The 13038-nt window shown below is 35.1% G+C and overlaps 1 protein-coding gene across 3 annotated transcripts in view; it reads right to left on the bottom strand.

Moving 5' to 3' along the window:
- RTTN (rotatin) overlaps nucleotides 1–13038 on the bottom strand; it is a 160420-nt gene that overhangs the window by 80741 nt on the left and 66641 nt on the right. For all 3 annotated transcript variants that reach the window (XM_025886778.2, XM_073898061.1, XM_073898060.1), the window contains 5 exons: nucleotides 12418–12483; nucleotides 9679–9867; nucleotides 8493–8732; nucleotides 7148–7292; nucleotides 1237–1391 (listed from right to left, as the gene is read on the bottom strand). In XM_025886778.2, coding sequence (XP_025742563.1) covers nucleotides 1237–1391; nucleotides 7148–7292; nucleotides 8493–8732; nucleotides 9679–9867; nucleotides 12418–12483 — 795 coding nt within the window. The remainder of the gene's footprint in view (nucleotides 1–1236; nucleotides 1392–7147; nucleotides 7293–8492; nucleotides 8733–9678; nucleotides 9868–12417; nucleotides 12484–13038) is intronic.

The following is a 13038-nucleotide window of genomic DNA, read 5'->3' as shown; positions in this document are numbered from 1 at the left end:
AGAATGGAAGAAAATTTTGCAAATCATATTTGATAAAAGGTTGATGTCCAAAATATGTAAAGATGACTCAACAACAACAACCCAATGCAAAAATAGGTGAAGGACTTGAAAAGACATTTCTCCAGAGAAGATAACAAATAATCATTAAGCACATGAAAAGATGCTCAACATCATTTCTCATTAGGGAAATGGAATCAAAACCAAAATGATTCTAGTTTACACCACTGGGATGGCCATAATAAGAAGTGTTAGGGCAGGTGTTGAGAAATTAGAACACTCAAACATTGCTGGTGGGAATGTAAAATGATATAGCTGCTATGGAAAACAAAATTCCTCAAAAAAGTAATCACAGAGTTACCACATGAACCAGCAATTCTAGTTGTAAGTATATACTGGAGAATTAAAAACATGTGTTTACACAAAACTTGTACACAAATGCTTATAGTTGCAGTATTCATAATAATCAAAAGTAGAAACAACTCACATGTCTACCAACAGAAAAATGGATAAACAGAATGTGGTATATTTATACCTGGAATATTAATCAGCTACAGGAAGAAACAAGCACTGATATGTGCTATAATACGGATGGAGCTTGAAAACACGATGTGAAATCAGACACAAAATATCACATATGTCTGATTCCATTTATTTAAAATGTCCAGAATAAGCAAATTCATAGAGGCAGAAAGATTAGTGGTTGCCATAGGCTTGGGTAAGGGGTAAATGAGGAGGAACTGCTTATGGGTACAAAGTTTTTTTTCAGAGTAATGAAAATATTCTGGAATAAATAGTGACAGTTGAACAACATTGTGAACACATTAAAACCACTCAACAGTATACTTTAAAATGGTTAAAATAGTAAATTTTATCTAATTAAAAAAATTTTTAAGTCAGAATTATAGATACACACTTAAAAATCATCTATGTAAAAACAGTCATAAAGTCATAGAAATGGGTAAATTGCTCCGAGAATTAAGAGAGGACCAAGACCTAAAACCTATTAAGAGAGGACTAAAACCTAAAACCTAGAGACAGCAAAATACTGTGTGTGTGTGTGTGTGTGTGTGTGTGTGTGTGTGTGAAATTACAATCAGGCTCTACCAGAGATTCCACTGAAATAAAAACAAACAGACCACAACTGATTATTATTGAATTCTTTCTTCCTTGATTTGGAAATCAAAAGGAAACTAGGTTCTATATCAATGTCCCCAAACCTTCAACAACAAACGGTACCTGTCAGTAACTGCCATGAAACTGAGAAGCAAGGTATTGAAAAGAGCAATCAGTTCTTTCTGGAGCTGTTGCCTGACAGCAGTCCGGATGTCATCCGCTTCCTCTCGTGCCTGTGACTCCGTCAGAACCAGCAGGTCTAACAGTGGGTTTGGACTCTAAAAAATATATTTGTAAAAAAACGTATTTACTCTCCAGTTGAGCTGTGTGTTGTTTCCTATAAAGATTTTTGCTACATATCACATTCTGGCCAACCTGAGTTATATTACCTAGCCAGTAGGTATGGGTCTCTAGTGCATTAATAGAGATGTTATGTTCTAAACTCAAAAGGTGCTTCATATGTTATCTCGACAAAAGAACAGCACATCTATTATAGAAAACTGAGTATAATATCGAGAAGCACAAAGAAAAACAAAAACCACCCATGATCACACTTCACAGAGATAGTCTCTATTAGTTTACTGGTGCACACTATTCTTTTTGTGGGCATATAAACATACACACAATTATAATTCCATATTTCTAACAAAGCTGAGATCAAGTGAAAAAACCCACTATTATTACCCCTTTTTTGACTTAATGTTATCAGTATTTCTTAAAAAAATTATTTTACTGATTATTTTTCAACCGTAAGGATTTACCACACCAGCTACTAAAGAATGGGTGATTTCTAATTTCACTGAGCTGTGCAGCAGGGTGTTCAACTCTGATTATATCCTGTGTGAATTCTAAGCAAAAATAGCTTTAATTGTTTTAATACATTCAACATATATTGCCAAATTGTCTCTGCAAAATATGCACAAATACATACAACTAAGCAGGGTGAGGGAAGACCAATGCTGAGCATTATTACTGATGCAATCTTTGCCAATTTGATAGGCTGATAAATAAAACTAGTACTACTTAAATTTCTTCCTGCTTTCCAACTTTAAAAAAAATGTAGCTAAAGAAATATAATGTAATTATTTTTAATAATACTAAGAGTAGAAAATGTTTTATTAACAAACAGCGTTAAAGATACACGGAATAGTTATTGATCACCTATAATGGCATAGGCACTGTGCTAAAAAGAGAAAGAAAACAAGATTCTATTTTGACACAGATGTAGTGAAAAGAAGGGCCATATGCACCCCAATGTTCATAGCAGCAATGTCCGCAATAGCGAAACTGTGGAAAGAGCCGAGATGCCCTTCAACAGACGAATGGATAAAGAAGATGTGGTCCATATATAATGGAATGGAATATTACTCAGCCATCAGAAAGGATGAATACCCAACTTTTATATCAACATGGATGGGACTGGAGGAGATTATGCTAAGTGAAGTAAGTCAAGCAGAGAAAGTCAATTATCATATGGTTTTACTTATTTGTGGAACATAAGGAAGAGCATGGAGGACATTAGGAGAAGGAAGGGAAAAATGAAGGCGGGAAATCGGAGGGGGAGATGAACCATGAGAGACGATGGACTCTGAGAAACAAACTGAGGGTTCTAGAGGGGAGGGGGGTGGGGGGATGGGTTAGCCTGGTGATGGGTATTAAGGAGGGCACGTTCTGCATGGAGCACTGGGTGTTACATGAAAACCATGAATCGTGGATCACTACATCAAAAACTAATGATGTATGGTGACTAACATAACATAATAAAATTTAAAAAAAAAAAAGATTCCACTTTTTGACTAAACTAGAAGATGTGCATTTTCATATTTTATAGACAGGCAAAGAGGGGTTTATAAAGAGGTTATATAACTTGTCCACAGTCCTATGAATGAACAAAGCAAGGATTCAACCTGAGAATCATCTTACTTCAAAGCTAATATTCTGTCCCCCATATTATGTCACATCAATTCTGCATATTACAACATACAAAAAGAGATAAAATCAAGATGTAATTATGATTGTTATGAAATCCTTCACCTAAAGAACTCAATTAAAAAATAACTGCATTCTTTTTGTGGAAATAAAAAAAATGGGAAGAAAATTCTAGTCTGTTTATATTATGCAGTACATACAGAATACTTCAATCAGGTACACACAATTATAAAGAATACAACTGAGAGCTTTTAGAAAGTATTGGGGACAGATGTCCCCAATTTACTTTTAACTTACTTTACTATGTTTCATACCTAAGCAGCATTTTTCTTTCAGCTTTCCTTTCATCCTGAACAAGAAGTACCTCATTTGGATCAAATAAAATTACATAAAACATGACTACAACTTCTATGTTTTATATAGGAATAAAACAATCAAAATACACATTTAATAAAAATCATAAAAATAAATATACATACTCTATAGTATTCTTAGACCCAAATAACCAAAGACTTACTTCAAGTCCCATAAATACTGACAAAATAAAAAAGTTGTTTTTAATGTAAACTCCATCTTGGTAAAATACAGTTTTAATATCAGGAATTATTAATCCTGATATACCCATAAAAATTAAGTAGAAACTCCTGATTGATAGATTAATATGTTATAGTATGTATACACCTGAAACTAAGATTCTTCCAAAAAACTTCATTGTTAATAACTTGTTTATGCTAGTACTTGCTGAGATCTTCTTCCCTTTCTAACTTTACATGTGAATATTATGATTCAGTGAACCTCAGCAACATCACTTCTAAAATATGGGATGAATTACCATTCCTCATATACAATGAAGAGATGTCTCTCTACTGATGCCTACTGGTCTCAAGTGCTTAATCATACGTGAAGGTTTTGTCTTTAGACATTAGTATTCAATCCCACATTTAAACCAACTACCATTACCATTACTTTGTCACCGCCAACATCCAAAAGCAACCATTTCTACAATGATGGCTCATTTTCCTTAACCACACAGTTACCACTCATCACATCCACTTTAACATCCATCAGCAACCGACAACAATAGGACATGCACTGCCCTCCGTGAACTCTCAGTGCACATGCGCCTGTGAAAGTCGACCAACACAGAGAGACATACGCTGAACAGTTCTCAATAGCCTACCCCCCCAAAAACAGAAATTATGGCCCCACTTTTATGACCTTCCCTCAAAAAACTCATTCTGAAAAGAAAGGTATTCAAACTCAGCAGTTCTAGGTGATTTTATATATATTAACTAAATCATCATTACACTAAAATGTAAATTAGTGGTGTCCTAAATTCCTAAAGTGCCTAAAATGTTTGTAACAAATAGATGTTCCAATAAACATACAAATTTTTCACAAGAGAAAGTTTCTCAATCTCCCCTCGGTAAGTTAGCTGACTTTTCTTTATGCTTCCTGTTCGCAATCTTCTGCCTGATCAAGTATTCAAGTACTCTGCCTAATTTTACTAGTTTTTGCCATGGCTTTCATATACTTTTTCATATTATGTCCATACACTGAAAACAATTCCTTTGGAAATACTATTTTACTGACCTTAAATCATCTCTCACTTATTTTACCCATTTCAGATGATTAAAAGGCATTTGACTTTATTTTCAGGCTTCCTTTATATTGAACATTACTCTTTACATAACACTTAATAATTTAATCCTTGTAGCATGACAGAGAGTAAACTCTCTTAATAGTGGATGCTTAAGTCCACTGCTCACCTTTTGCTCACTCTATTGTTATTTATAACACCAGTGATGATAACATATGAGACAAAGTAAAAGCTTTCCCAACCAAAGACAGCCTTGATACCAAAGTCAAATATATTTAATTTACACCAAAAATCCTCTAAAACTGCATGAAAATTACAGTACAATCATTCAGAATTTTGTAGAAATTTCATTTTAACTTCAAAACTATCAATAAATTATAAAATATGCATCAGCACTCATGCCATACTATAAAATTCATAATAAATGTAAAGTTTTAACTATAGTTATATAATTTAGGTGAATATATCTTAATATACATAGTTATTTTTCTACCATATATACCATGTACAAAGTCTCTTACGCAAACACTGAATTATTACACGGAGTTTCAAGAAAAGAGTCTACCTAAGCCCACTATAACTGCTATTTTCACAACCCAAAGCAACCATAACTCTCAGAATCCAAGAACTTCAACCTAAGGAGGAGGCTGTTTCTTTTTGTTCTTTCTGTTTCTTTTTAAAAAGGATAGTTTCTATCCTTTTTAAAAAAAAGACTAAAAAGATTATGAAGTTATAAAAAATTTATAGATCAAAAATCGATTTTTCAGAGGAAAAGCTTCGTAAGATTCTTTTATTAATATTTTAATATACAATCTCTAAAATATTTAAGCCTGCCTAAAAGCTGAAGGAGGAACTATAGTGACATAAGGTTTTACTGTTTTGCTTTATTAAAAATGGTCAGAAAATAACTGCCTCCAAATGCTTTAATTTTTTTAACAATTAAATGATACAAGAAAATCAAAGTACAGTAAATATGATACTTTGAAATCATCCTCAAGAATATAATAGGAGAGCAAAATTTATAAGTCTATGTGTTCTGGGAGTTCAATCATCTTCTTAAGGCTTCACTTATTATGTACTTTAAGGAAATTAGTCCATCATCTCTCATTTGTGTTATATTTTTCTCAGTTTATCATGTCTTTTTAACTATATTTAAAGTATTTCTTGCCATACATACAGAAGTCAATAAAACCTACATATAAATACCCTCCTACTGGATAACTGTTTCATTGTAAGTTACACAAATTGAAAATAAAGTTAATCTGAAAGAAAAAATGTCCAGAGAAAAATATAAAAAATAAAGTTTATTAAGGAAAAACTTGCTATGATAATTTAAAAGTGTAGTTTTTCAGAAAACACAGACATATCAAAGAACATAATACAAAATCCAATCACAGAGTCATGTACATATAGCACCTTGCTTATGGTATTTTGGACTTATTTTATGTTCCTATCTGATCTACCCCTTTCATCTCTGAGCTTTTGTTAGTGATGCTATTTTTGCTTTTCATCTTTCATAACATTTAAATTGTAGTCCAGAACCATAATTTCCACACTTAGTCACAGTCCTACAGGTGTGTGTATGAGAGAGGGAGAGAAGGAGAGAGGGGGAGAGAGAGCGAGAGAGCTGCCTTCTCCACCACCTCGCCCATTCCCACTCTAGGCCAAGCTACCACCATCCCTCCCCTGGGTTACTGTAGGCCTCCCAGCTTCCACTCATGCGACCTATGGTTCCAGAGACAGCTGCTACCACGATCTTCTTAAACTGAAGTCACAGCATGTAACTCTTCTGCTCAAAACCCTCCACCTGCTTTCTCTCTCATATAGGTTAAGCTCCATAGCCTATAAGGTTCTATTTGAGCTTGATTCTGAACATCCTTCTGATCTCATCTCCTACCACTATACTCTATTCATCCTGTTGCTGCCACATGGACCTCTTAGTTGTTTTTCAGACATGGCCCTGACAACTAAGTGCTTTTGCATTTTTTTCCTCTCTGGCTAGAACACTCTTCCCTTAGATACCTATATGGCTGACTCCCACACTGAACTCAGTGCCCTGGCCAAATGTTAGTCAAAGAGGCGAGCCTTCCCTGACCATCATGTCCAAAGTAGCATCCCACCATGCCTGCCTAGCTCTGTCTCGTTATCTATGTTTCCTCTTCACACTTATTGCTCCCACCTGCAGAAAATCTTTGTTTTCTGTCCATTCCACCCCCTGGAATGTACTCCATGAAGACAGGTTTTTTTGTCTTATTCACTGCCATGTTATTTTTATAAAGTAGTAATATTTACAGATTTCTTTCTTTACAGGTTCTACCTTATGTAACTTCTTGGAAAAAATCTTCTCTACTCCAAAGTTTTCAGTAAACACTTTCAAACAACATGAAGACTACTTTACTAAACGTGGGCTATATAAAAATTATGCCTTTTCATTACATAGCATTACTAATTTTTACAAACAAATCATTTCTCACACCTAAAATCCAATTCCTTAATAACACTTACATGTCTAAGAAGTAATTCTAGAAGCCAGTTTAGAAGTTCTACTGATGAGTTTTTTCTTTGTTCCTTCAATAACTTATTTAAAAAATGTATGATATCTATTAGCAGTTTCTCATCTTCAGTGCAAGCAGGAAGCACCTGTAAAAACCTGCAATTAAAAAGACAATTATCATGGTTTCTAGCTCTTTACAGTAAGTGGTGTGCTGATAAATATTTAACAACCAGGCAAGGAGTGGGAGGATTTCTTGTGTTTGCCAATTTTCATAGTGTAAATATGCCCCCATTGCTGACTGCAAGCCACCAACATAACACACAGAGAGACAACACAGCAGTACACCATTGTGTGGCCTTTTCACAACACAGACATAACAGGTATGAATCACCTCAAGAACACAGGTATCAGTAACATGTTGTAAAATAATCAGCAAGTGATGATATTTGCATAATCATTACTTTTATTTTTCTTAGAATTTAACTGTAAGTTTATGTAATTTCATTTTTAAGAATGGCTGTGTTTTAACAACTAACTTACAAAAACCCTGATGCTCAACTGCCACCTCTCTCATAAGGAGGTACTGGCTGATTCCAACACACACCAGTGGAAAAGCCAAATTAGATATCTGAATTGTGAGAGATCCATTTTGAGTCCCCATTTCAGAAATTCACTTAACCTCACACTTTGAAAATTGCACACATTATGTTTAATAGAAAGTTATACATCTTACGCTAAATTCACATGAAGATTAAAATGGAAAGCTACTGTCAATGGCTGCTTGTCCGTCTTGTCTCAGATGCAGCCATCTGCTACCAGTGAAACATGTGCAATTTACGAGCTAGAGGCTTCCCAATAACTACTAAAGAATCGCCACACGCGGCAATCAACTTCATGAAATTCAGGGTAAAAAGAAAAGTAGGAGAATTTTCTTAAGAATAAAAAAAAAGCAAAACAAAACAAAACAGCCCACTGCAGGTGTACCAAACTTCTCAGTCGATTCACTGATGTTTTGGCTCTCTTACAATGTGGACAGCAATAAACATTCATTTTGTTCAACCATGTCTTATCCTAATCATCTCCTTTTGTGAGATAGTGAAATAAAATTTTCTGATAGGATATAAAAACTGTGTTGTTTATTATGAATTCCAAAATGCAGTGATTTAAGAAAATTTTTCTCTTTCGCTATTATTTACTACACATAATGAAATTCCCAGTTTTTCTTATTGAAAAAAAACATTTCTCTAACGATAGCAACAAGAATACATGCTGTTATCTTCAAAGATACGGAGACAGACCCAAATACGATTCAATCCTGCTCTTTGAAACTGGAAGCCCTGAGCTGTATATACTGACCTGTTCAGTGTGGTGTGCCAAGACAAGCACTTCAAGGTAACCCCACATGGGCCAGCACCACCCTTTAAAGACAGCCTGTCATTCAGAAGATAAAAACTCATGTTCGTGATAGCAGCCCTCACTTCCCTGTGAGCTGCAGCCTCGACAATGGAACGAAGACAGTCCCTCAGTGCACTAGCTGTGTGTGTCATCTGCAGAGCAAGGGTGTCCTCTGTGCATAACTTCAATGCATCTGAAAATCTAAACAAAAAGAAACAAAGGAAGAGCAACATAAAACTATTTGAATAAAAGCTCACATTTAGGTTTATTATAAACTCTCTCCAAAAAATTGTTTTATCTTCATTTTAAAGGCTGACTCAGGGCCAAAAGAAAATCTGGTATGTATCTGTCAATTAGAGTTTTATGTTAGCATTCTGAGTGTTTGTATTGACATTTTCCTGCTCACAGAAATATAACTTTCATTCAAACAAGAAAGCAATGATAGGTCAGAATATTAGGATATTCCAAAGTAATCTTCATCATCATCACAGTAATGATAACATTTATATATATATATATACTTACTGAACTTTGACTCTAATCCAGACTACTTTCCCTAGAGATTTATATCCATTAACTAACCAAACCTGAGGTGCCTGGGTAGCTCAGTTGATTAAGGTCTGACTCTTGGTTTCAGCTAAGTTCATGATTTCACGGTCGTGAGATCGAGCCCTGTGTCAGGATCTGTGCTGGGTATGGAGCCTGCCTAAGATTCTCTCTCTGCCTCTCCTTCTGCACCTCCCTGCCCTCCAGCCCCCACTCCCGCTCGTGTGTGTGCACTCTCTGAAAAAAAATAAAAATTTTAAAAATAATAATCAAACTTTATATAATCTCTAAAACAGCATAAAGCATATGCTTTTAAATTTAAATTTCCTTGTGTCATGGAACACTACATCAAAAACTAATGACGTAATGTATGGTGATTAACATAACATAATAAAAAAAATTTCCTTGTGTGATGGTTTCTAAAAAGTAATGAACACATGTAATTTTTAAAACAAAGTAAAAATTATAATCATCAGTGGAAAAAGAGGATCAGATGGTAGCAAGTAAAAAAGCCACTTGACCTAAAGGAAGAATAAAACCAAACTAGTTACTTATAATTTGTTAAATATGAACACTTTTTCAACTAAACATAACAGCTTACTCTTGGATTTGAGGTTCAGAATTCAGGTGCTTCAACAGATTATCACTCCCATGATACCAGGACAAGTTCCAAGCTATTCTCAGCATGTCTGAGACCGGCTTCAAGGACAAGCAATCAGCAGATAATGGCAAAACTATGGAGTAAGGACTCACAGCATGGTGGCCAACTACACGCACTGGTAGATGATACCTAAAGAAAATGTATACAAATGATTATGAACTTTGAAATTCTTGAACACTACTATAAAAGGATGGAGCTATAAATGAGGGCTAGTTCTCACAGTAACACGGAGACCACTCTCGTAGCCCCTATTCTGAAGTTATCACGCTGTACATATTATTTCATTTATTCTTTTGCCATCCTCTAAACTCCCCAAAATATTTTAAACTCTTGCATGAAGACTTCCTTCTTCTGTGTTGTATTAGAGTTGTTAGCAGAGATGACTAATACCCCTTGAGGTCAAGGCCTGCAGCTACAGTGAGTCACACATAAAGGGTTTCAGCTAGAACATGAGCACCTACTTTACGCCAAACGCTATATATCATCCACCATTCATTCAGTTCCATGCATGGCACTGATACCCATTTTACAGATAATCAAAATGAGTATTAAAGAGACTAAATGAATTGCCTTATGTTCACAGGAATCACTAAGTGACAAAATCACAACCTAATATTTTTACTTGAACACAGCTGCATCATCAATAAACTCAACCACTAGTGTCACCAAGAAGACCCAGAAATATTTCTAGATATAAGAACAGATACGACAGCAACAGCTCTTAAACCAGTCCAAGTTTAACAGTGTTTTACAGGACAGTAACGTCTAGCATGTTCAACTGTTAAAAAATAATTTTGATAAAAAAACATATTCCAAAGCCCTAATTCACATATTTGTGACTAATATTAAATAAATACAATTGGGTAAGATTCCTCAGGGGAACTTTACTGTGCTTTTTCATTTCACGTGTCTCAATAAATAAGCTAAGGGAGAGTTCTACATGTAAATCAGGCTGAATAGTTTAAGAAAATAATCTTAAAAATCGAAATTTTCCACAAAAGTAACCCAGAATCCTTAGATAAATGGCTAACACTAGGTCTCAGATAGGGAAATAAAAGGTGATTCTTGGATATTTCTCTGTACTAAAACACAAGAAAATACTAACAGACTTGTGGGGCCTTGACAAAAGGACACAGAGCCCACTTGAAAGGACTCGCACTGAATAAAAAAAGGCAAGGCAACTGATCAATGGGGAATTCTTTAGTAAGTTAGAAAATGAACTGCAAATTAAGCCTAAAGAACAAGAAGGAAGAAAGGAATGAAAAGTGCAGGGTAATACATCATAGCCAGTTTGAAAAAACACTACACATCCACCAGACGGGCAACAATTTTTAAAATAACATTACCGTGAGTAAAGGAATAACAAAACCCTTAGGGGTTCTTCTCTATGGACAAAGTTTATCTTGAGCGAATTCTGGCCCTTTGCCCCAGGACAACCAAGTAGATATGGAATGTCAACAATATTACTAAGCTGCTGTTTGTGCTTACGGTAAAAATGACTCTCACCTCTGGGCTGGGAGGTGTGGGAATAAACCGTAAATGCATGATGGGAAGCCACGGCCCTGAGCAACCCTTAGTGCTGTGGCTCTTACACGTAACATGTTTTGTGGGGTCCTGGAAACTATGCCTATGGCACCCTTACCTCAAGAACTTATTTCCTACCAGCACATGGGTCTTCTAAGCCAAGACAGCTCCCAGCACCCACACATGTAATCTCATTCCAAGCAAGGCCTATTTTAAGTCATGTGAGTTTGATTACTTAGCCAAATCTAAAGACCATGAAGAGTGGGTGATGTCTACAAACAAGGAATTTCACTCTGAACAATATATTTAAAAGGAACTCTTACACACTATACCAGGAAACATACATGTTTATAGGAGTGGATACAGGAACAAAAACCAAGAATCAACCCTAATACCTTCTGACTGGAGAATGAACAAATTGTGGTAAATAAATACAACAAAAGAATATTATACAGCAAGGAAAATGATCACAGTACATGTAATAAGACCTACCAAATTATGGAATGTTATTTATAAATTAATCATAGTTTTATTAAGACAAATCTACTTATCTTTAAAATTCACAGATTTTCTATTTATATATAGCCTGAAGAATTTTTACTTTTGCATTCATTTGTATGACCATCACTCAGAATAAACTACAGAACATTTCTATCCCTTCGGAAAGTTTCTTTGTTCCCTTTTCATGTCAATTACTCCCCTTGCTCTCCTCCAAGAGTAATTACTATTTTGGATATAACTGGAGAAATTGGATCACGTTACAGAATGATTTTTAATTTTCTTAGATGTGATCATGCATAGTACAGTGGTTATATAGGAGAGTGTCCTTCATTTAAGGAGGTACATGCTGGAAAAATTAGGAGGGAAGTAAAATTATATCTGAAACTTATTTTCAAATGCATCAGAGAAAAATCACATATAAATAAATATGTTGAGAGAGTAAGCACACGTTCACTGTATAGTTCTTCCAACTTTTCTGTACACCTGAACCATATCCAGTTGGAAAGATGGGGATGGGGACATGCATTTACTGAACTCTCCGAAGCATCACTGTGAGGAAACATTAAAACACTACAAGTCATGTGATTTAAATACCAGATGAACCTTCCTGAAACAGCTTACCTTCAAAAAAAGTCAAAACAATAAATCATTTACCTTCTAAAAACTGAGACAGGCAAACTGAAGACCGATGGTGAAGGTTTATTGGAAGGATTAACAGACCTATTTCATTAAAAACACACATACACAAAAGGAAAAGAAACAAATGAGTAAACCATGGTTTTATCCAACAAATATAATTTGCTCCTTGACTGAATCTCCAAATAAGAGTTGCAATTGGCTCTATCATTTGTATAGTTACAACACGTTTTCTACTACCTAGATTTGCTTCTAAAGAGCAAACTAATGCTTAAGAAGTCCATATAATAAATTACTCATTTAATGTGGGCACTGTACTGGCAGGTGAATCTGTGTCCCCCTCCCACTGGATCCTGCTCAAGGTCATTGTTAATCAGATATTACCATCCTAAACATCTTCCCAAAGGTTTTTAATAAAATATTAAAGAAAAGTATACACTGAAAAATGTATTAATGACAAAAATTACTGCAGTAATTTTTTAATTTTATGCTTAGTAATGTTCAAATTAAAAGTTCATGGGAGGGACGCCTGGGTGTTTCAGTCCTGCATCAGGCTCCTTGCTCAGCCGGCAGCCTGCTTCTCCCTCTGCCTCTCCCCCTCCTTGTGCTCTCTCTCTCTCTGATAAATAAATAAACAAA

This window comes from Callorhinus ursinus, unplaced genomic scaffold (assembly GCF_003265705.2).
Source record: "Callorhinus ursinus isolate GAN/ISIS: 27379988/994484 unplaced genomic scaffold, GSC_fseal_2.0 scaffold11, whole genome shotgun sequence".
Classification (NCBI taxonomy): domain Eukaryota; kingdom Metazoa; phylum Chordata; class Mammalia; order Carnivora; family Otariidae; genus Callorhinus; species Callorhinus ursinus.
The sequence above is the reverse complement of the archived record's forward strand: the minus strand, read 5'-3'. Positions and strand labels throughout refer to the sequence as shown.